The sequence below is a fragment of the Notamacropus eugenii genome, chromosome 1 (assembly GCF_028372415.1).
Source record: "Notamacropus eugenii isolate mMacEug1 chromosome 1, mMacEug1.pri_v2, whole genome shotgun sequence".
In the NCBI taxonomy this organism is placed as follows: Eukaryota; Metazoa; Chordata; class Mammalia; order Diprotodontia; family Macropodidae; genus Notamacropus; species Notamacropus eugenii.
The window spans coordinates 703,430,118-703,456,022 of NC_092872.1; the positions used below are offsets into that span (position 1 = coordinate 703,430,118).

Below are 25,905 nucleotides of genomic sequence, written 5' to 3' on the forward strand. Positions count from 1 at the left end.
AAACAAAGGAAAAAACCAAAAAACCCAAAAAAACAAAACAAACAAAAAAACAGTTCTCAGGTCTATGTGATCCCCTCCTGCATCTGTAGTGACAGTTACAAAGTGGTGGAATTGGGCCAGAGGGTGCTAAGAATCATAAACAGCTTTTAGAATCCTAACAAACTTTCATTTGAATACTGGTACTCTCCATGTGAGATCACTGTACAGTGACCACCCAAGGGACGTAGTTGCTACAGGCGGTGACCTCTATCAATCTGGGCTTTCTTAGTAACCAAGCAGAAGCAAGAAGAGTTCAGGAGCTAAGGAAGCTGGCTCACAGGGACCCCAGGCAAGGACAAAGAAAAGAGCTGGCTGGGCAAGTTCTAGAACATGCTCTAAAGTGAAAAGAAACATTTTTCATGAGATATCTGATCATCACATCTTGCAGTTCTAACAATATGTATTTGCAAAAAGACTACCATGAAAATAACTGCAGCTTATGTGTCAACACCGAACATTTTGCTGAAGATGAAGCACAGAACTTGAATGAGATCTTCCAAATTAAATCGCTATGCACTGTGACACAAGGGACTTCAATACAGAGGTGCAGAAAGGTGAGGAAGGGGACAAAAAATGGGCAAGGCCTGGTTCAGAAGAAGGAATGAGAGGCCAGAGGCCTGTGAATTATAGAGAAGCTAGACAGTATCACAAACTTTCTTCAAGAAGAGAACCAGCAGGTGTGACACCTGATGAACACCAAGTAACACCCCACAGAGTGGAACAAATATTTTTACACGAAGAAGGAGTCTTGTTACAGAGGCAGCATAGTCTATGGGGGGCTACATACAGTCACACCACAGACTCATAAAAAGCAAGAAGAAGGATGAGAAAAAGATGCAGTGGGCAATGGAAGCAATTTAAGCCTGAATTTCAACATGTCTAACCAAATAAATGAAAAGTGAAAAACGGGAAATGGACAATGGAAATGACACTGCTGCAGACTCTATCCTAATTTTATCCTGCAAAGCATCCAAGAAGATCAGTGGGGTCCAAAAAGCAACAAGCTGGCTAACAAGGTTTCAGGCTTTTGAAGGATATTGCTAAGAGAGTGGCCAAAGGTAACACCAGATTTAAATATGAATTCATTTGTAAAATCTTACAAAGAAGGATGATAGACAAGTACAAGGAATATCACCTCACAAAGCAAAACCAAGCAGCAAAGAGTAAGGGCCATGAAGGTTTAAAGAAAGGATGTCAAGATACCTGAGCAAGCAAAGCTATTCCGTGGGCATGTCAGGTGAAAATGGAAGGAGGGTCGTGAGCAGAAGAAAAACACAGGAGATTTCAAAAAATCATTCTAATTAGCTGGGTTTCCCCCCAACAAGAACAGCAGAGCCCTCACATTCCAGTCCCAGACATGTTTACAGAGGAGCTAGAAAGAACACTAACAGGACCGAGGACAAGAAAAACAACTGGATCAGACCAACCAGGAAACTGGGTGACCCAGGCTGGAGTGACATGGTGAGTTTCTCTGTGCTTCCCTTTTGTGTCCTGTCCACACACCTACACATACACATACACTACCTATGCACACACACACATCCCATACCCACACACAAACACCCAAATCTCTCACACACACATCCCACACCCACACATAAGCACCCAAGTCACACACGCACACCCCACACCCACACGTAAGCACCTAAATCACACATACACATACCACACCAACACAAAAATACACAAATCACACACACACATATCCCACACCTATACATAAGCACCCAAATCTCACACACACACATCCCATACCTACACATAAGCACACAAATCACACCCACACACCCTACACCCACACATAAGCACCCAAATCACACACACACACAACATCCCACATCTATACGTAAGCACCCAAATCACATACACCCCACACCTATACATAAACACCCAAATCACATACACACACATACCCTACACCCACATAAGCACCCAAATCACACTCACACACACATCCCACACCTACACATAAGCACCCAAATCCACACACACACATACCCTACACACACGCATAAGCACCCAAATCACACACACACATCCCACACCTACACATAAGCACCCAAATCACACACACAGACATATCCCCCACACAGGTGCATATATGCACACACACATCCCACATACACACATCACTCTGAAAATAACTGGTACATTCTTTCTCTATACAACTACCCAGAAAACATAAAAATGCTCTTTCTCTTGAGAAGAGGAATTCTTAACCTCTATTGTATAACTCAGTTTGATGAAGTCTGTGGACCACTTCTCAAAATCATGTTTTTAAATACCTAAAGTAAAATGCATAGGACACAAAGGAAACCAGAGATTAGTGAAAATAAAGACTTTTTTTCATAACCCAAGTTCATGGAGCCCCCAGATCTGGTTATATTAGGTAAGGATCTCTGCCATAGAAGTCAGAGGAAAGGAAAGAGGGCCAGGTCAGGAAAAGGGTAGCAGTAACAACCTCACACTTTTAATGTAACGTTTATCTTTGAGAAAGAGACAAATGTATTTAATCACATCCAGTAAATGATAACTGTCCGACTTCATCCAGGGCTCTCTACTGGCCACTGGATTTTCCTCTGCACTAACCAGGCTGTGGTACTCAGAACATGGAGGTGAGGAGTGTGTCACCCTCAGCCTTGAGGAAGGCGCTGTGTACAGCTATGGGCACCACCTTTTAGGAAGACACCTGACAAGTCAGCATATGACAAATTGGGGAAAAGGGACCAGGACACGGAGAGGACAGCATGCAATGGGTCACAGGTACCATCGGTTTAAGGAACTGGGGAAGTAGAGAGAAGACAAGATTTGGGAGAGGCACAGGGGCTATCTTCAAGTATTTTCAGTATGGCCCTGGAGAAGAGAAGTTAGCCTTGTTCTGCCTGGTCCTACAGGAGTTGTGGTTAGAAGCTGCCGCCAGGCAGATTTCAGTGTAACACAAGCAAAAGCTTCCTCATAATGAGAGCTATTAAGAAGGGGAAGGGGCTCCCTGTCCCAGTAGTTCTCAAATGCAGAGCAGATAAACTGTGGCTGAGGATGCAGAGAAACTGTGTACATTCAGGTGTGGGGTGGATTAATTAACCTCAGAGGCCTTTCCACCCTGGCCGGTTCTGTGATTTTAGGATTATATGGGACAAGCCCCTACGATTAAAAGGTCTCTAGAGGCCTCAAGAGATTTACTTCCACCCTAACCCAACCCTGACAATGCCAGAAAGATGTCTGTCCTTTAATTTGAAAACCTCCAAAGACAGAAGACTTCATAAGAAAACCAGATCATACTCTTAACGATGATCATAATCACAGTCCTTTAAGGTTTGCAAAGTATTTTTCAAATCTATTCTCAGTACATCCCAAGAGGAGAGTTGCTATTGCCATCTCATTTTGTATAGGAGGAAACAGGAGGCAAATAGAGGGGAAGTCACCTGCCCAGTGTCAGAGAGCCAGGTAGTGACTGGGGCAGGATCTGAATTCAGATCTCCCTGCCTCCAAGTTCAAGTCCTCTGCCCATGTGCCACAGGCTGCCCAGGATTTCAGATCCAAGTGTTCCAGCACCACAAGGTATTTTATCTACCAGAAATAACTATTTGATGTCATCAGCTTCTAGGACCTTTTAAGAGCAGAGAGGCTGAGCTTCAGAAATCAAAAGGCTGTAAGAGTGAAGGCCTGCCATCACTGTTGGAGGGAAACAAGATGGATCACGGAAAGAGCAGCAACTCTGGAGGCAGATGACCTGGCTTCAGCCCTGGCCTGTGCTGCTTGCTCGGTTACCCTAAGTCCCCTAACCCCCTGGGCCTCGGTTTCCCCATCTGTAAACTGAGACCTACAAGGGAGGTTCCTTCAGCTCTCAAACTCTGGCCCTGCATTCTGGTGGTCAGAGAGAGGCTCATAATGCAGCAGCACGCCTCCATGTGTGCTTCACAAAGGACTCGTCCTGCTAGAGAGGGCCATAGACAGAATCTGGTTTTGCCTGTTTCTAGTACTGATTTCAGAAGTAAACAAGAAATACTTAAAAAAAAAAAAAAAGCTATTAGCCAAGTCCCTTCAGATGCCTTTCCTTACAGCAAAGGTACTGCTTTTCTGCATGAGGTCTCCTACCTGTTTGGAGTAGCCGCCATAGATGATGATGGTGCCCTCTGAGGAGACAGACATCTGACAGCCAGACCTTGGTGTAGGACCTGTCCCTGATGGAGAGAGCTTACTCCATGTATACGTATCCAGGCTAAAGGCATACACATCATTATAATAGATGTAATCCCTGGTTAAAATAAAAGTAACATAACACAAACCATTAAAGAGAAGACTCTATTAATCACTAGAAAAGAAATCAATTAAGGTCAAGAATTAGCTACTTTTAAAGCAAACTTAAGGATAATCTAGTCTCATTTTCAGAGTCAAGCTGACAGCCTTACAGTTAATTGTGTTCTTGATACATGAAACACAAGTGAGTGACACTCGGGGCAAAAAATGCAACAAGAGGGCTTCTTCTGCATCAGCGCATAAAAGGCTTAACATTAAATTACTCACCCTGCTTTCCCTGAAAACAATGTTCTGTTTCTCAGTTTTCAGAACAGTAACTTACCACTAACTACACTAGACCAGCATGAGCAGTACTTCATACAAGTCACATATGTTAACAGTATAAGCCAGAAAGAAGTTATTTACAGCGAGGTGATAATGGCACTCCTCATTCTAGAGGGATGAAGGAAGGAGCAAAAGCTAAGGTTTGAGTAGCTTATCAATAAAGAATGCGACGGCCAAGTCTGACTGTCAAAGCCACTAGCTTCCCTTAGGACCAGAGCGTCTGAAAAAGCTCCCTCAAGGCAAGGGTTAAAGAAAGAACCCAACTAGAAGGAAAAGAGGAGAATATGGGGAGCTGAAGAAGGACCAGTTCCAAGACTGCACCAGGGTAACGGGGAAGCTCTACTTTGCCTAGGACACATTTGGTTGAGCAGTAAGCTGGGAGCACAGGAGCAGCAGAAGAAAGGCTGGACAGTTCCTTTGGGGCTGCCATCACACCCTTGTGCTTTGCTTACTGCAGCAGCCTTCTCACTTATCTCCTTGTCTTAAGTCACTTCCTACTCCCATACATCATTCACACACTTGACAAAGCACTTTTCCCCAAGTGCAGACTGGGAACCTGCTCCTCAGTGAGCTAGAGCAGCTCCTTCTGGCCCTTACGGCAAAACATAAGCTCATCTATTTGACACAGCCTGGTCCCAACCCACCTTTCCAGTCTCACAAGGCTGTCTGTTGATCTGTGTTGATTCCTCAGACAGAGACCCTGTCTGTTGGTCTTTATGAATGAACTGAGATGATGGCACTAATAATGTGTATAAATATTATTACAGCCCTGTTAAACTGTTTTCCTAGAAACAGAAGCTGTGGGCAGAAGCTTCTGGAGCCTGCTGTCAGGAAGAAGCAGGAAGAGTTTGGAGGGGAACAGTTCCCATGAGCGGAAATAAGGAGCAGGAGCAGAGAGCTGCTTGCGTATGAACCCAGGCAAGAGCAGGGAGCAGTTGGTATACAGAGAGAAGCCAGAGGAGGAGCGTGGAGAGAGGACTTTACTTGGATACTGTGTACTGATTAAGGAGATTGTTCTCACGGTGACCTAGGGGTGGATGGTGTGGTATTTTTTGCTACCCCTTAAGGATGCCTCATACTAGGGAAGACCCCAGGCTGGGACCCCCAGCCTCACTTTGGGGATGCAATGATATGTGCTATGTGCCATATGACATACCAAGTGTTATGAGATACGTATATATATTACATGATACATTTTGCTTAAGGACATTTCTATGAATGTTATACTTCACTGAACCATGCTTAGTTTTGCTACGAATGTTATGCTTTACTGAACAATGTTTAGTTTATTGCTAAATAAATAAGAGAGTTCATTATACTATATGATTAGGGACTTAAAATCATTCATAGAAGCAGTCCTCAGGTGTGCTACTGTGATTGGCTTTACAATGTTTCCCTTAAAGCATCACTAGAGAAAAAGATTCTTGTGAGAATCTTTCCATCTCATTGAACATGAGATTCCCCCATACTGGAGGTCTTCCAATGGCATTCAGAGAACATCCCCTGTAGGGATGCTATAAAAGGAATTTCTGCTTAGCAGGGGATGGCTGGGCTGGCCTCTGAGGTCCCTGCTACCTTTGAGATTTTATGGTTCTTTCAGCTCAGAATGATTCTTCCCATAATGTCTAGTGGGGCCCTACTGCTCCAATCAAAAGAAACTATTTTCCTTGAAATTAAAGAACAGAACCAGGAGTCTGGGAGGAAAGAGCTAGCTAATAATATTGGTTCATCAGGGAACAAAACCAGGAGAAAATAGCATATTCACAGAATTAATTCTTAGCCTTTAATACCAACCTTGTACTCTCATGGAATCCACCAAAGATGATTAATTGTCTCTTCCAAGGCACCATTCGATGCCCACTCCTGCCTGAAGGCCCCCCTGTTGCCCTGAAATACAATAAACAGGAAGGGTGAGCTCATCTAGGAATTTCTGTTTGTTAAGTTTTTAGTATAAATGACTGTTTCTCATATCATTTCCCATTTTCTCAGTAATTCCTTGAGTTCTCACATTCAGTGTAGCATAGTGGAGAGAAAGCCAGCCTCTAAGTCAGGAAGAAGTAGGTTCAGACATTGCTTCTGATACACACTGGCTATCAGACCCAGAATAGGTCACTCACCTTGGGCAGCTAGAAGATGTAGTGGGTAGAGTACTGGCCTAAAGTCAGAAAGACCTAAGTTCAAATCCAGCCTGTGTAACCCCAGACAAATCATATAACTTTTTAACCTCTCAGTGCTTTAAGTCAGAAGAGTCCAAGGGTCAAATTCAGCTGCTCATGTTTTGTATTGCCCCAGAACTAAAAATGTTTTTTAAATACAATAAAACTTTATTTAAAAGTTAAAATGTGAAAACAACTTTCAGGGAGTGGGGGGAATATGAAGGGAGAGAGATCACCCACACCTTAATCTGAAGACCCTTACTCTAGGCCACGGTCGGGGGAACCTGAGGCTTTAAGGCCACAGGTGGCCCTCTAGGTCCTCAAGTACAGCCCTTTGATTGAATCCATGCTTCACAGAACAAATCTTTTTATTACATTTAATTAAATCCCCACCTCTGCTCCAGGCAACCCTTTTAAGATTCTCAAATTCTACAGAGAATGCATCACTTGCATTGGCAGAGAGACTTCTTCTCAGTAAGTTCTCTAAACCTGTGGAACCATGGGTTCAGCCTTTCTGAGTCTCAGATTTCCTATCTGTAAAATGTGGATAGTACTACTACTTTATAGGAATGGTGCCACAGACAGGGAGCTGAACCTGGAGTCAGGAAGATCTCCAAGGACCTTGGAGTCCTTGACTCAGGAGGACCATGATTTGTGTCAATATCTTGCTCTAAACATTTACAAGAGGCATAATCCTGAACAGGTCACTTCTCTCAGGTCATTTACTCATCTGTAAAATGAGAGGGCAGAACTTAACGTCCAAGGTCCCTTTCAGCTCTAAATCTATGGAACTATGCATATAAAGTTCTTTAGAAACATCTGCTATCACACATTCACACATCTGCCACAACCCCCAACTTAGTAACATGAAAATATTTCTTTTTGTCCTCAAAAAACTAGAAATAAAAAGTGTGCCCCATGGACTGTGAAATAGCTGAACAATGTGTAGCAAAGTAATGGAAAGGAATGTTATTGCTCCATAAAAAACAAAGATCATAAGTGAGTCAAAGAAACATGGGAAGAATCCTACGAACTGACACGAAGCAAAGAAAACAAACATCACAATAATGAGAAGGCAACTGAACTCTGACTGTCAACAGTTTCAGTCCTGGAAAAGAGATGCCAGGACTGTGGAGGAGGAGGAGGAGGAAGTGGACAGTGACAGAGAATGCTGTAAGTGTTCGGATTTAGTCTTCTCCCTGAGCCATCCACGGTGGCTGTAAGGATGCCCCACTCAGCTACTCTGGGGACGGAGGGGAGGGGCCGGCGTGCCTATTTTGTAGAGGAGCCTGACTGGCCAGCCTCCATTCCTTTCCCAAGTTGTGTCTCCTGATTTTCTGCACTTGGGCCCTGTGCTCCGAACAAGCCACACCCTGCTCAACTCCCTTTTATGTGTTTGTCTTTCTCTGTTAGAATGCAAGCTCTTTGAGGGCAGGGATTGTCCTTTTTTTAATTTTTGTAGATTACTTTATTGTTATCCCCTCCAATTTATTTATTAATTTGTTTTCAGTTTTCAGTGATTGCTTCCAAAAGCACCAAATTTTCTCCTCCTCCCTCCGCAAGGCAGCCTGAAATCTTATGTGGGCTCTACACATACATTCCTATTAAACACATTTTCACATTAATCATGTTGCATAGAAGAATTAAAATGAATGGGAGAAAAACAAAACCAAACATAACACAAAACAGTCTCCATAGTTATTTCTCTGGATGTGGACAGCATTTTGCAGCCTGAGTCCTTTGGAAATGTTCGGGACTACCTTTTTTTTTTTGTATGTATTTGTATCACCCATGCTCAGCACAGTGCCAGGTATACAGGAAGTGCTTAGTAAATGCTTATGCTTATTAGTTTCACTTAACTCTTTTCTTTTTTTTTTTTCATTTTATTGGACCAAGTCCTCTATTAAGAATGTACAGTAAAATGGTATTGAGTTCTTTAGGATAACAAGTGGTGACCTATATTGGTAGGAGAAGTACCCAAACTGATGACATCAGCGGTCATTCAGAATTTCATAAGAAGTTACTTTCTAGTAATCCTATATGTTCAACTGTTATAATGGGCTGAACCTAGGAACTAGTAAGCTTTCTATAACTGAACATGTTTAAACAGAAGTTGGGTGACCATCTCATTTGGAGTAGGAAGGGACTTAAAAGTCATCTAGTTCAGTTGCATTTTATAGATGAGACAAAGAGAGATGTAGTTACTTTCCCAGGATCTCACAGATAGATGGTAAGTATGAACCTATGAAGTATGCTCATATTCTGGCTCTGCAACTTACCACCTTTGTAACCTGTGGGAATCACTTAACTTTTTGGCCACTCATTTTCCTCAAATGAGGAAATTGGACTAGATGATCTCCAGGTTCCTTCCATATCTAAATATATGATCTGGGATTTAAATAGGGTCATAGGATCATACAGTTAGAACTTGAATGGACCTTAAAGGGCAACTTGTCCAACCCTCCTCATTTTTTATTTTTTTGCTTTCAAATTTATCTATTTAACTTTTAACATTCATTTTCACAAAATTTTGGGTTCCAAATTTTCTCCCCATTTGTCCCCTCCCCCCACCCCAAAACACCGAGCATTCTAATTGCCCCTATCACCAATCTGCCCTCTCTTCTATCATCCCTCCCTTCCTTTTTCCCCATCTTCTCTTTTGTCCTGTAGGGCCAGATAACTTTCTATACCCCTTTACCTGTATTTCTTATTTCCTAGTAGCAAGAACAGAACTCAACAGCTGTTCCTAAAACTCTGAGTTCCAACTTCTCTTCCTCCCTCCCTCCCCACCCATTCCCTTTGGAAGGCCATATCTGTGTAGTTTTCCAAATGACTTCCATAATAGTCGTGTTGCATAAGACTAACTATATTTCCCTCCATCCTATCCTGCCCTCCATTGCTTCTATTCTCTCTTTTGATCCTGTCCCTCCCCAAGAGTGTTGACTTCAAATTGTTCCCTCCTCCCACTGCCCTCCCTTCCATCATCCCCCACCCTGCTTATCCCCTTCTCCCCCACTTTCCTGTATTGTAAGATAGGTTTTCATACCAAAATGAGTGTGCATTTTATTCCTTCCTTTAGTCGAATGTGATGAGAGTAAACTTCATGTTTTTCTCTCACCTCCCCTCTTTTTCCCTCCACTAAAAAGTCTTTTGCTTGCCTCTTTTATGAGAGATAATTTGCCCCATTCCATTTCTCCCTTTCTCCTCCCAATATATTTCTCTCTCACCCCTTAATTTCATTTTTTTAAGATATGATCCCATCCTATTCAATTCACTCTGTGCTGTCTCTGTGTGTGTGTGCGTGTGTGCATGTGTGTGTGTGTAATCCCACCCACTACCCAGATACTGAAAAGTTTCAAGAGTTACAAATATTTTCTTTCCATGTAGGAATATAAACAGTTCAATTTTAGTAAGTCCCTTATGAGTTCTCCTTGCTGTTTACCTTTTCATACTTCTCTTCATTCTTGTGTTTGAAGGTCAAATTTACTTTTCAGCTCTGGTCTTTTCCTCAAGAATGCTTGAAAGTCCTCTATTTCATTGAATGACCATTTTCTCCCCTGAAGTATTATACTCAGTTTTGCTGGGTAGGTGATTCTTGGTTTTAGTCCTAGTTCCTTTGACTTCTGGAATATCATATTCCATGCCCTTCCATCCCTTAATGTAGAAGCTGCTACATCTTGTGTTATTCTGATTATATTTCCACAGTACTTGAATTGTTTCTTTCTAGCTGCTTGCAATATTTTCTCCTTGACCAGGGAACTCTGGAATTTGGCCACAATGTTCCTAGGAGTTTCTCTTTTTGGACCTCTTTCCAGTGGTGATCGGTGGATTCTTTCAATACTTATTTTGCCCTCTGGTTCTAGAATCTCAGGGCAGTTTTCCTTGATAATTTCATGAAAGATGATGTCTAGGCTCTCTTTTTGATCAATGGCTTTCAGGTAGTCCCATAATTTTAAAATTGTCTCTCCTGGATCTATTTTCCAGGTCAGTTGTTTTTCCAATGAGATATTTCACATTATCTTCCATTTTTTCATTCTTTTGGTTTTGTTTTGTGATTTCTTGGTTTCTCATAAAGTCATTAGCCTCCAACTGTTCCATTCTAATTTTTAAAGATCTATTTTCTTCAGTGAGCTTTTGAACCTCCTTTTCCATATGGCTAATTCTGCTTTTTAAAGCATTCTTGTCCTCATTGGCTTTTGGAACCTCTTCTGCCAATTGGGTTAGCCTATTTTTCAAGGTGTCATTTTCTTCAGCATTTTTTGGGGTCTCCTTTAGCAAGGTGTTGACCTGCTTTTCATGCTTTTCTTGCATCTCTCTCATTTCTCTTCCCAGTTTTTCCTCCACCTCTCTAACTTGATTTTCAAAATCCTTTTTGAGCTCTTCCATGGCCTGAGCCCACTGAATATTTATTTTGGATGTTTGGGATACAGAAGCCTTGATTTCTATGTCTTTCCCTGATGGTAAGCATTGTTCTTTCTCATCTGAAAGGATGGGAGGAGACACCTGTTCACCAAGAAAGTAACCTTCTATGGTCTTATTTTTCTTCCCCCTCTTTTTTGGGCATTTTCCTAGCCAGTTACTTGACTTTTGAGTGTCCTATCCACACCCACCATGTCTCCAGATCCTCCCAGCCAGTGCTTGGGGTCTGAGATTCAAATGGTGCTCCCCAGCCTCAGGGCTTTTGGCCAGGGCGGGGCTGCTATTCAGTGTGAGATTAAGTTCAGGTGCTCGGGTAGGGGCAGGGCCGCCACACGGGGCTTAGTTCTTTCAGGTGGTTTATGCAGAGACCTTCAACAATGGATCCGGGCTCCTACCTGCTTTGGGAGCCCCTGTCTGCTGCTGCCTCCGCTGCTGCCTCCCAAGGGGGCCTGAGTTATGGGGACAGCCCACTCCCCTCTCACCAGCCAAAAAGACTCTCTCACTGACATTTGGCATCTATGGGTGGAGGGACCTGCGCTGCTGCTGGAGATTCTGTCCCTGAAGCTTGCTCAGATCTGCTCCCCTCGGTGCCGAGAGGCCAACGCAGGGCTGGGCTCTGCTCCAGGTCCGGTGGGTGACGGACCTCCTCCCCCTCCCGCATCAGTTTTTCAGGTCTCTCTGGAACTCTGGAACAGAAATCTCCTCTGCTCTGTTGTTCTGTGGCTTCTGCTGCTCCCGAATTTGTTGGGAGTTCTTTTTTACAGGCACTTTATGGGCTGTGGGTTTGGAGCTAGGGTATGTGTATCCTTCTACTCCACCATCTTGGCTTCTCCCCCTTAACTCTTTTCTTTATTACAAGAGAGGGTTCTAGGGAGATTAAGGGAGAGGAAGCTGTACATCAAGGAAATGATGATGGTATAAACCAAAAGTTATCAATAAACTTTTTTTTTTTAAGTTCTATGTGGTATTAGGAGGGAAGCAAAAAATTGGGAAAGAATTTTGGCAACTAGTATCTGTGATAAAGGCTTCATTTCTAAAATACATAGAGAACTGAATCAAATGTACAAGAATACAAGTCATTTCCCAATTGATAAATGGTCAAAGGATAGGAACAGGCAGTTTTCAGAGGAAGAAATTAAAGATATCTATAGGCATATGAAAAAATGTTCTAAATCACTACTGATTAGAGATGCAAATAAAAACAACTCTGAGACACCACATCACACCTATCAGATTGGCAAACATGACAGAACAGGAAGATGATAAATGTTGGAGAATATGTGGGAGAGTTGGAACACTAATTCACTGTTGGTGGAGCTGTGAACTGATCCAACCATTCTGGAGAGCAATTTGGAACTATGCCCAAAGGCCTACAAAAATGTGCATACCCTTTGATTCAGCAAAAAAAGATCATAAAAATGGGAAAGGGTCCCACATGTACAAAAATATTTATAGTAGCTTTCTTTGTGGTGGCCAAAAACTAGGATGCCCATCAACTGGGGAATGGCTGAATAAGTTGTGGCATATGAACGTAATGGTATACTATTGTGCTATAAGAAATGATGAACAGGAAGACTTCAGAGAGGCCTGGAAAGACTTATATGATCTGATGCTGAGGGAAAGGAGCAGAACCAGGAGAACTCTGTACACAGCAACAACCACAGTGTGCAAGAGTTTTTTCTGGTAGACTTAGAACTTCATTGCAATGCAAGGACCTAAAAAATTCCCAATGGTTTTTTAAGGCAAAATGCCTCCAACATCCAGAGAAAGAACCACGGAATTCAACTGCAGAATGGAGCAGATCATTTTCTTCTGTATTACATTTTGGTCTGTTATAGGAATTCTCTCATTCATTTCAATTCTATATACAACATGACTATGGTGAAAATGTATTTCATAGGAATGCATGTGTAGAGCTCCCATAAAACTGTATGCCATCTCAGGAAGGGATGGGGGAGGGAGGGAAAAAGTAGAAGTTCTGCGGCAGTGATTGTAGAACGCTGGAAAACACGTGTATTATTTAATATTTACATTGGAACCTCATGTCTTCTTTCAAATCTAATTTTCCTTAAATTTATTGAAATCTGTTAATTTTCTTCTTCACGATCTTTCTCTCTGGTTCTGAAAGACAGGGTCATCTATAAATATTGTCTTACTCTTTTTTTTTTTTTTTTGCATTTTCATGGGCTTTTCCATTAAATATTTTAGATGTCATCTATATATGTTATTTAACACTATGCTTAGTTTCACACAGCCAGCCTGTGTCAGAGGTGCATACATTTAATTGTGTGAATGTATTTAATACTGATATTGTTTCATTTCTATGACACCTTTCGGGATGTTGTAATTCCACTGTTTATCTCTCTTTGACATTATCAACTTTCTATTGCCACTTTATCCAAAATCATGATTTTTTAATTCTATATTTTAAAATCACATGAAGCACAACACATTTGGTTCCAGCCCCACATTTCAATTCTGTATGTGCCTTTATGGTTTAGTGTTTCTTGTATAGTTCTGCAGGAATCTGTTGGAATTTATTTCTTATCCATTTTGCAATTTCGTGTTTCTTCCAATAAATCCTATTTTTCCTTCTTTTACACTGGCATTAGGTGCTCTGGTTTTTTCTGCTTATACTAATCTCATTCTATTCTCTTGCCAAGAATCATCCCCTCCCCCCCACGGACACAATTCAAAGCCCCAAATCCCCATATTTACTTTTATTATTGCTATTCTCTTTTTCTTGTCCTTTCCTTCCTCAGAATTCTTCCAATTCCTTTCCTTCAATCAATCCATCTCTTAGACTGACAATATTCATCTGGAGTGCCCTTTCCCAAGAAATGCTAATTTAATTCATTCCTTTCCTTACGCCTTTTCCCTTCTAAGATACCCTAGAATAGGGATGGGGAACCTGTGGCCTCAAGGCCACATGTAGCTCTCTAGGTCCTCAAGTGCACCCTAATTCAACTCTAGGAATCTTTTGGATTCAAAGGGCCACACTTGCAGGCCTTGAGGCCACAGGCATCCCACCCCTGCCCTAAGATATCATCTACAATGGGTGTTTTTGCACATAATTTTTTTTTTTAATTCTACAACCCTCATGTAAAACATAGTTTCTAGAGGAAAAAAACCTTGTGCCCTCCTCTTGAATCTAGCTCAGCTAAAAGAGTGATTACTGATTTCTATTCTTCTCCATCTCTGTCTGAAGGAATGCCTATGGCAGAGTTCTATTTCCAGAAATATTAATTTATGAAGAAAGGAGCAGAGTGAAGCAGAAACAGCTTTGTATTAAGAATCAAAAAAGCACCAGCTTAATACACTTTTTTCTATTCCCCACCTACACCTCCTAGGTCAGGCCACAGTTGCTTGATGCTCCTCAGTCCCTGGAGACTTAGAATCCTTGCCCAAATAAAGTATGGGACATGATCCAAAGGAGTGTATTCCCTGTCTGGGAACAGAGTTCTTTTAGGTATCCCTTCAACTCAGATGCAATCTACTACAAGGCCAAGGTCCATAGGCATCCTCTGATCTCTTGGGAAATGTATTTTGGGGCTCCCAGAATGAACTTCATTTTGGTTTCCTCAAAGGTCTTTACCCCAAATGCTCAACCTCTGCCTCTCCCCAAGCTCTTTACATGATCCTCAGGCAAAACAAGAAGACAACAGTCACTTCTATTCTTTTGCTCTATTTAGGAAGTGGGGAGATCTACTAAGCCCCAAATTACCCTCCCTTCCTGGAGTCCCTCTTGCCTAGAGAAGACCATGGTTCAGTACATTTGGTGCTCAGGGATTTTGCCCCATTGGAAAACTCTTGGTCCTTGCAGTCCCATCCCAAGGATGTTAAATAACAAATGCTGGAATACACGTTCTGATCCAAGAAATACTGATTCTACACTCATCTCTTTCTTGCACTTCTTTTCAAAGTAAATCCTGAAATATTTTCTTCTCTTAATGGCCCTCATGCATTGGGAGGGGGAAAAAGTCAACAGCTTAGTTTAGCCCCAGAAAAGGGGTTAATTTTTTTTTTTTGTTTAACGAATGCCTTTGCCCATTCAGCCTATGTATGCCTCAAAATAAGGCTTTTAAATTCATTTTTTAAAGTATAGAAAACAACTACTGAAACAGTAATAATTTTTTTTTAAATAAAAGAAGCCCTGCTGTGGAGGCATGTAAAGAATGAGTTTATTGCTTAGCCCTTTCTTGCTATGCGGATGTGTCTGCCTTCCTTAAGTTTGCTTTGCCTGATGAATTTGCAATCCAAATATCTTGATGCTATAAAATGAATTACTTAAATTATTCTCCCTTTGGCTGAAAGTTCATGTTTTTTTCACTGAAAGATTTCTATTGATGCTCAAATTTGTAGGATATTATTTTAGGGTTCAAAAATATGTAATTTGCTTTCTGGAATATATTATCACTTTTCCTTTCAGTTCTTTTGAAAGAAAAATAGTCTTAGACAACTGGGACTATTTTCCCTTGAAATCTTAAGAGCTTCATTTAATGCTGAAGTTCTGGTGTTTAATCACAATATAACTGGGTGAGTTAAACTTAGGTTTCTAGTTTATTTTTTTATACATGAATTCTAGCAAGCTGTACTTTTGCCTGGCTTCCAACACTTCTAAACAAAATTTTCTTATAAGAGTTCCTGAAGTACAGTAATTAGGTATCTCCCATTCTTCTTGAAGACCTAAGACTCCTAGATAACTGGGTTTTCTAACTTCAAGATCATTTGCTTTCTTCCATATAGCTCATGTGTTTTCCCACTCTTGTCTTCCAAACTGTTCTGACAATCAATTTTTTCCACTCTCTCATTTTTAGTTCCAAATCACCACTATCTTTCAGAGTGTTTACGGTCTGAGAGTCTCCATTCCCTCCCCTCAACGTTAGCTCTTCTCGTTTGTCCTCCTGACTTCTTCTTTCAGGGATCCAATTTTTATTCTTATTTTTCCTTTATCTTATTGCTCTTCTGAAACATTTTGGAGGTTACTGAAGTTTTCTAGGATAATTCCTGAGCATTCTGCAGCGCACTTAAAACTGTATTTTACTTCTCATTTGTGGAATTAAGATAATTTTTCTTACTCCTTAGTATTTAACTAATTGTGTTAGGGCCTCTTTTTGATGCTTCTTCATTCTTTTTTCCTGGTCTTTCTGGTGGTGATCTCTTTCCTATTCTTAGTCCACTGGATATTTTTCTTGCTACTCTGAGGCGATGGAATTAACATCAGAAGAATGCTTCTGATTTGGTCATCTTGATCCAAGTTCTACAGTGGCTTATTATTACTCAGGTTTGCTCAATGACAGAATAAGGAATTTAAAAGCTGGAAGAGACATTAGTGCCCATTGAGCCCAACCCCCACATAAGGGGAATACTCAATATAATGTGCCAATATGTGACATCCAGCCTCTGCTTGAACATCTCCAAGGAGGAAAAAGTCATCATCTCTTAAGGAAGCTCGTCCCTCTTCTGGGTAGCTCCAATTGTTAGGAATTTTTTTCCTGACATTAAGACTAAAGATTTCTCTTTGTAACTTTCCCCACAGTGCCAAAATAGAAATCAAATTCTTCCTTCTCCAGGCAATCCTTCTAATATTTAGAGTGAGCTATGGCATCTCCCCTGAATCTTCTGCCCTCTAAACTAAGAAACACAACCTGGCTGTTGCAACTGATCCGTATCTACCACTAACTCAAGACTTTTCACCATCTTGACTGCTTCTTTGCACTTTTCCAGTTTGTCAATGTCCTTCTTAGATTATGACACCCAGGATTAAACATAATATGTTCCAGAAGGTTGGTCTGAGGAGGGCAGAAAACAGAAGGAAGGACTATCATATTTCTATTCCTGGAAGCTTTTTATGCAGCCAAAGATCCCATCAACTTTTTTTTCCTTTGGCTTCCACATCACACTGGTGACTCATACTGAGCCTATGATCTTCTGACCCCCAGATACTCTTCTGAACTGTTGCTGTCTATCCATGACTCTCTCATCTTAGACATGTGAAATGGATTCTTTTTGTACCCAAATGCAAGACTTTACATTTATCCCTACTGAATTACATTTATTAAATTCAGTCCAGTCCTCTAGCCTTCTCATCCCAACTTTGTGACATCTGCAAATCCAATGATCAGAGCATGGATGCCTTTAAACGAGTCCATGATAAAAAACAGGACCAAGCACATATCCCTCAGGCATTCCACTGAGGACCTGCTGCCATGCTGAAACTGATTCCATTAACAATGACTCTTCTAGTCAGAATGTCCACCTGAGCCGTCTGTCCATCTTTTTCAGCATCTCCCTCACTCGCCCTTCTGAGATGTTTGGCAGCCCTCTGCACAACTGCCCAGTGATCCACTCCAGACTCTTCCCAAGAAGCAAAGTCAAGTTTGCTGACCTACAGTTTGCAGACTATTCTCTTCCCTTTTTTGGAAATTAGGACTTCTGCCCCTTTTAAATCTTGTGGTGCCTCTCCTGTTTTCCATCATCTTTAAATAGTTCATTAATGACACCTGCCAGTTCTTTCAGGACCTAGAACTGTAGTTCATCTAAGTAAGGTGACTTGAATTCATCAAGGACACTCTGCTGATCTCTTAATATGCTCTTACTTAGCTTGAGTAACTCCCAACACAAGTAGCATGTCCCTCTAAGACAACTAGATCCTACTTAAAAAACTACTCCAACATTCTCCCTTTGCTCTTTGACACTAGCATTATGAAAGAATTTCACAGTATTATTATTTCTGAATGAAAAAGTTATTTAGTTTTCTTAGCTACTTAAGCTCTAGATTTAGTAACAGGGCCAGTAGGAAATTTTCAGATTCATATTTTTATTCAGCACATATTTAATAAGGACAGCAGAAAAATTTGATGTGTCTTATAGAATCCTGGTTAAGAAAGTAAGATGAAATTTCAAATTATACTTAAAAATTAATTTTATATACATAAATTTTTTTCAGCATGTAAGGTATTTAAAATGTGCCTCATTACAGCAGGAAATTTGGAGCAAATAACAATAATTTACTCTTTTGCAAGAGAACCATGTGAAAAATTCAGACTAGGAGACAATCCCCAACAACTTATTATTGTTAATGCTTTTTTCTAATAAACTCCACTAGCTGCCCTAGGCCTTTACAGCAATGGCTATATTTTATATTCAACTGTTCCTTCCTCAGCTTCTCATCAAAATTAGGTCTGGTAATAAAATCATGTTTTCATATCAAATTCCTCAAAGGTCAGGCTCCAATGTTTTCCAAGTCTTCTAGCTTTTCCTTCCAAAGATAACCTTAACCCTCTTCCAACTGAATAGGCAAAGGTATGCAAACCAAAACTTCCTACAAGTTAACCTAAAAAAGTTGATAAGACTATGAAATTATAAGCTGTCTCTTTTGGTTTGTTGGAGTTTTTAAAAAGTATTTTACTTAATTAGTACAGCTGGCTTATGTTATAAGAGTACCTCAGGAAGACCAGGGTCTGGAAAAAGCTAAGCCATCATTCTTAAGTTCTAACATAGCAGAAAGAAGAAAGCTTGTTCAAACAACAACAAAAAAAAGCCAAAAAGATCTCTGGTATTTTTCTGTTTTAGTTCTTGATTATTTCGCATTTTACTTAATTTAATGTATTTATCTGCTGAGAACAGGTTAATGCTTTAGTATGACTCACTCTCACGTTTAGGGAATCAGAAGGAGACAAAACTCTCATGGACATGTCTACAGGGTTACCTTTCTGCTTTAAGGAAACACCAGACAACATCTGGGCTATTTAATTCCTTTTTCAGGTTGTGAACTGGCATAGATCCAGGATTCAGTAGATTACTGTAGCTTATGAAATTATCACATATTTCATGTCACCACTTGTATCTCAGTGGTGCAACAACACTAAAGGTTGGCAATAGATTTAAAGTCCTTTTTCAATCATCTAGTCTTCAGGGAAGATTTTTGGGAAGCTGAAATTGGAAATTTAAAAGATAAAGTACTGAAGGGACATGGTGGTTATTTACACTATTAATAATTCTGTTAGTTATACCTTATATATAATCATCTATGCTGAATAACAAAGATAAAGGGGTCTTAAAAAGCTCTCTTCCTTCAGTTAACATTATCTAGTTTTTCAAACTGTCATGGTATTTGTGGTTCACTGTTCCTCATTTTCTACCTAAACGATTAATCTTCACAGACTTCACTCAACATACAGGATACAGCTACAGATTCAGAGAGGGAACCATAAATGCATCAAAACAAAACAAAATTCCCTAAGTAAAGTGTAGTTCCATTAATATAAAGTAAACAAAGTAAACTTTTCTATCACTATTAACTTACTATGTCCGACACCATTTTCAGGTCTGAAATTTTATTCTTTCAATATCCTTCATACAATCTCATATTTATTTTTACACTCCAGGTGATGGAGATTATCCACTGAGGGTAGGTCACTAGGTGATGGCAATCATAAAACAGCTTTCTGTTTTTTTTTAAATGAGCCCTGTACACATATTTACCTATACACATACCCTCAGTTATAAAACTAGGAGAAAATTGGACTTGGTTTGGATGGCTCCAGAGAGAACAGAGAACAAAGTGCAATAAGCAGACATACAGTGGGACAGATTTAGGCTCAATATTTCAAAAAAAAAACAAAACAAAAGCCCTTCCCAATGATTAAAGTTGCACCAAAAAAGCAAAAAGTGTCTCTGGCATCATGAGTTCTCCCTCACTGGAGGACTATTCAAACAAACTCTGAAAAACTGAAAAGGGATGACAGTAAAAACACTGACTTCGATTACTAATATTTCTTAGAAAAGCAAAACAAGCACTAGGAGAAGACCAAAAACTTAAAATTAACAACAAACATTTGATCTCCCAAGTGGACAGACAGAACAGTGAAAAGCTACACTGGTTTTGAATACAAGATCACTTACAAAACACTGGTGAGATGGACAACACATGTAGTATCACCATTATTTCATTCCTGCCCCACCAAAAAAGCCCATCCAAAAGAAAGGAAGGGGAATAGGAATCTCTAAAACTCTTAGCCTGAGGCCAGTCAGATGAGAGTATCTATCTACATATTAAAATACAAGTGTAATACACAAATGTGGAATGGAATCTGTAAATATTTCTACAATAATCTATTCTCATTACTGATGTGAGTACCACCATCTCAAGCTCTTATCACCTCATGCCTAAACCATTATAATACTTGCTGGTGGGTCTGTTTGTCTCAAGTCTCTCCCCACTGCAGTCCACCATGCATTCAGCCACCAAAGTGGCTGACCATTTTACTCTCCTCTACTTAATAAACTACAGTGGCGTCCTATTGCCTCCAGGATCATTTTTTACATCTTTTGTTTGGCATTCAAAGCTTTTCATAACTTAACCCAGCCTTTCCTTTCTAATTTAACACCTCCTCTTTAATCCAATGCCACTGACCTCAAGGCTGCTCCACATTCAAGACACTCCATCTTCTCTCGGGGCATTTTCTATGGCTCCCATGCCTGGAAAGTTCTCCTTCCTCAGCTTTGTCTCCTGGCTTCCCTGGCTTTCTTCAAGCCCCAACCAAAATCCCACCTTAGTCTTTCCTAACTGTCTCTTCCCTGTTAATTATTTCCCATCTATCTTGTAGACAGCTTTTTTTTTACACCTATTTGTTTGCTTGGAGTCTCCTCCATTTGATTGTGAGCTATGTGAAGGGAAGGACTGTCTTGTGCCTCTTTTTCTACCTCCAGGGCAGAGAACATACTTAATTGTTGTAGCTGTTTTTGTCCTTCATTCTCAAAGAGGACCAATGGCATCACAGGGTGATGACTCAAGTGAATGGGATTTAAGAGAGGCAGAGCTGCACAAAGTCATCCTGTTGGCCTCACTTTCTCTTCCAGAGTCATCGAGGTCTAGGAGCAAGAGAAGAGTCAAGATGACTAGTGACAGCCTGGGATGCAGTGATGACCTTGGCATCTTTAACATCTGACCAAGCTCTAAACACTCCACAGCACCTGCTTCAGCAGCCTTCATGGCCACAGGAACAAACTGTTCTCATCCGTCCACTACACCTGGAGAAGGCGTCACATTTTTGAAACAGACAACCTTCTAACTCACTGAGGGGTTTGCGAGACATCAGTTATCCTCAAGTTAAGGCACTTAACAAATATTTATGACTGACTAGGAAAAGGAAGCAAGGGATATAAGGTTGAAATACTGCCCAAACAGGCTAATTATGTCAAAACTTCAGATTTACACAGCACTTCAAGATTTACCTTTTAATGGTCATATATTAATCTCAACTCTAGGATCCTAGCTATACAGGGAGAAATAGGCCAGAGCCTGGAATTATAGAAAAGAACAGAAGGGAAAGGGTCACAGTGAGGATGAAGAACAGATTTAGAAGAGTGAAAGAAGAAAAGATTAGGGTCAGCTAGGAGAAAAAGGAATCTTTATAACAAATGTCTCTGATAATGGTTTGGTATGTAAGATACAGAAATGATGAGAAGATATATGTTGTGTGTATATACATAAATATATACTTACACTTACACACATATAATATACACATACATATATGTAGATGCCCCCAAACCTTTAACCAATAGATAGGCAAAGCATACAAACAGTTCTTAGAATTGCAAACTATTAGCAACCATTTGGAAAAAGCTCCAGATGATTTATACTAAGAACACCAATAAAAATAACCTTGAGATTTCACTTTACATCCTGCATCTGCAAAGATGACAAAATATGGGAATAATCTCTGTTGGAAGGGTTGTGAGAAGATGGGCACATTAAAATGTTCATTTTTGTTGGAGTTATGAATGAGTATAATCATTTGGGAAATAAATTTGGAATCAAGCAAAAAAAGTGACTAAAAAATCTTTGACCCAGAGATTCCATTAGCAGGCTTACATCCCAAGAAGGCCAGTGATTGGAAGAAAGGTCCATGCAACCAAGATTAGGAAGGAAGCAGAAAACTGGGAATTTTTGCAACTAGTGTCTGTGATAAAGGCCTCATTTCAAAAACATAAAGAGAACTCAGTCAAATGTACAAGAATACAAGTCATTCCCCAATTGAAAAATGGTCAAAGGATAGGAACAGGCAGTTTTCAGAGGAAGAAATTAAAGATATCTATAGGCATATGAAAAAATGCTCTAAATCACTATTAATTAGAGATACAAATCAAAACAACTCTGAGATATCACATCACACCTATCAGATTGGCAAACATGACAGAACAGGAAGATGATAAATGTTGGAGAATATGTGGGAGAGTTGGAACACTAATTCACTGTTGGTGGAGCTGTGAACTGATCCAACCATTCTGGAGAGCAATTTGGAACTATGCCCAAAGGCCTACAAAAATGTGCATGCCCTTTGATTCAGCAATACCACTTCTAGGACTGTATCCCAAAAAGATCATAAAAATGGGAAAGGGTCCCATATGTACAAAAATATTTATAGTAGCTTTCTTTGTGGTGGCCAAAAACTAGGATGCCCATCAATTGGGGAATGGCTGAATAAACTGTGGTATATGAATGTAATGGAATAATATTGTGCTATAAGAAAGGATGAACAGGAAGACTTCAGAGAGGCCTGGAAAAACTTATATGATCTGATGCTGAGGGAAAGGAGCAGAACCAGGAGAACTTTGTATACAGCAACAACCAAAGTGTGCAAGAATTTTTTCTGGTAGACTTAGAACTTCACTGCAATGTAAGGACTTAAAAAATTCCCAATGGTCTTTTAAGGCAAAATGCCTTCCACATCCAGAGAAAGAACTATGAAAGTCAATCACAGATTGTAGCAGATCATTTTCTTTTGTATTACATTTTGGTTTGTTATATGATTTCTCCCATTCATTTTAATTCTTCTATACAACATGACTATGGTAAAAACGTTATCTAATAGAAATGTATGTGTAGAACCTATATAAAATTGTATGCCATCTCGGGGAGGGAGGGAGGAGGTGGGGGGCAGGGCGGAAAGAAAAAATCTAGGTTGTATGGTAGTCATTATGGAACGCTGAAAATAAATAAATAAAGTGGAAAAGAAAAAAAAAGTACCTACATACACCAAAATACTTATAGAAGCACATTCTGCAATAGCAAAAACTCAGAAACCAACTAGATGATTATCAACTGGGGAATGACTAAACAAATTTTGATACACAAATGTACTTGAATATTTACTGTGCTGTAAAATGACTAATGTGATGAATACAGAGAAGCACAGAAAAATCTACATGAACTAATTCAGAATGAAGTAAGAAAAGCCAAGAAATACATGACTACAACAATGTAAATGGAATAAATCACCACCCCAAAAAGTAAAAAAATGGAAGAAGAGAGGCTAAAATCCTATAGAAGACACTGAAGCCCTTTACACCTTTACATAATAAATGCTTTCTTTGAGAAAATGCTAGAGGTAGATCATTGCCTTATTAGATCAAATGTCATATAGCATGCAGTGAAAACTACACAATAAGGAATTTATAAGAAAAGGTACACAAATGCCCATAACAAAAATACCAAAAGAACCTAAAACATACCTTGGTCAAGCTTGCCAAGCAAAGGAAGACAGTATTGCAAGAATATAAGCTCATTGGGAAAATCTTACCAAGACAGATGATTATGAAGAGCTTCACTTCATAAAGTGGCATAAAGTAGGGAAGGATAAAACTTTGCTAAAGGAGACCCAAAAAAATGCTGAAGAAAATAACACCTTGAAAAATAGGCTAACTCAACTGGCAAAAGAGGTTCAAAAAGCCAATGAGGACAAGAATGCTTTAAAAAGCAGAATTAGCCATATGGAAAAGGAGGTCCAAAAGCTCAATGAAGAAAATAGTTCTTTAAAAATTAGAATGGAACAGATGGAGGCTAATGACTTTATGAGAAACCAAGAAATCACAAAACAAAACCAAAAGAATGAAAAAATGGAAGATAATGTGAAATATCTCATTGGAAAAACAACTGACCTGGAAAATAGGTCCAGGAGAGACAATTTTAAAATTATAGGACTACCTGAAAGCCATGAACAAAAAAAGAGCCTAGACATCATCTTTCATGAAATTATCAAGGAAAACTGCCCTGAGATTCTAGAACCAGAGGGCAAAATAAATATTGAAAGAATCCACCGATTACCACTGGAAAGAGATCCAAATAGAGAAACTCCTAGGAACATTGTGGCCAAATTCCAGAGTTCCCTGGTCAAGGAGAAAATATTGCAAACAGCTAGAAAGAAACAATTCAAGTACTGTGGAAATATAATCAGAATAACACAAGATGTAGCAGCTTCTACATTAAGGGATGGAAGGGCGTGGAATATGATATTCCAGAAGTCAAAGGAACTAGGACTAAAACCAAGAATCACCTACCCAGCAAAACTGAGTATAATACTTCAGGGGAGAAAATGGTCATTCAATGAAATAGAGGACTTTCAAGCATTCTTGAGGAAAAGACCAGAGCTGAAAAGAAAATTTGACCTTCAAACACAAGAATGAAGAGAAGTATGAAAAGGTAAACAGCAAAGAGAAGTCATAAGGGACTTTACTAAAGTTGAACTGTTTACATTCCTACATGGAAAGACAATATTTGTAACTCTTGAAACTTTTTTTTCAGTATCTGGGTAGTTGGTGGGATCACACACACACACACACACAGATAGAGAGCACAGGGTGAGTTGAACAGCATGGGATCACATCTAAAAAAATGAAATTAAGGGGTGAGAGAGGAATATATTGGGAGGAGAAAGGAAGAAATGGAATGGGGCAAATTATCTCTCATAAAAGAGGAAAATAAAAGACTTTTCAGTGGAAGGAAAAAGGGGGGAGGTGAGAGAGAAAACATGAAGCTTACTCTCATCACATTCAACTCAAGGAAGGAATAAAATGCACACTCATTTTGGTATGAAAACCTATCTTACAATACAGGAAAGTGGGGGAGAAGGGGATAAGCAGGGTGGGGGGGATGATGGAAGGGAGGGCAATGGGAGGAGGGAGCAATTTGAAGTCAACACTCTTGGGGAGGGACAGGATCAAAAGAGAGAATAGAAGCAATGGGGGGCAGGATAGGATGGAGGGAAATATAGTTAGTCTTACAAAACACGACTATTATGGAAGTCATTTGCAAAACTACACAGATATGGCCTGTATTGAATTGCTTGCCTTCCCAATGGGGATGGGTGGGGAGGGAGGGAGGAAGAGAAGTTGGAACTCAAAGTTTTAGGAACAACAGTTGAGTATTGTTCTTACATACAACCAGGAAATAAGAAATACAGGTAATGGGGTATAGAAATTTATCTTGCCCTACAGACAAAAGAGAAGATGGCGATAAAGGAAAGGAGGGATGTTAGAAGGGAGGGCAGATTGGTGATAGGGGTAATTAGAACATTTGGCGTTTTGGGGTGGGGGGAGGGGAGAAATGGGGAGAAAATTTGGAACTCAATATTTGGTGGAAATGAATGTTGAAAACTTAAATAAATAGTATAGAACAAAGCCCACATCACTAATACTCAAAACTACTGAATCCAAATTACCCCATGGGTGGAGTTCACAGGTCATGGGCGTTTTGGTCGATGCTTAAAATATGATTTGTTGTGACCACATCACTAACATTTTTTACATGACTACAATATGTTTACTATAACTCAAGAGATTGTTTCTTTTTTCTCAATTATTTTGCTTGAACTGGCCTGAAAGACAACAAATATTTTGGCACCAGACTTTCAACAGAGACTCA

The 25,905-nt window shown here is 40.0% G+C and overlaps 1 protein-coding gene across 3 annotated transcripts in view; it reads right to left on the bottom strand.

Annotated features, from left to right (window-relative positions):
- Positions 1–25,905, bottom strand: part of KLHDC4 (kelch domain containing 4) — a 104,875-nt gene that overhangs the window by 27,603 nt on the left and 51,367 nt on the right. For all 3 annotated transcript variants that reach the window (XM_072636279.1, XM_072636276.1, XM_072636278.1), the window contains 2 exons: positions 6,415–6,507; positions 4,135–4,294 (listed from right to left, as the gene is read on the bottom strand). In XM_072636279.1, coding sequence (XP_072492380.1) covers positions 4,135–4,294; positions 6,415–6,507 — 253 coding nt within the window. The remainder of the gene's footprint in view (positions 1–4,134; positions 4,295–6,414; positions 6,508–25,905) is intronic.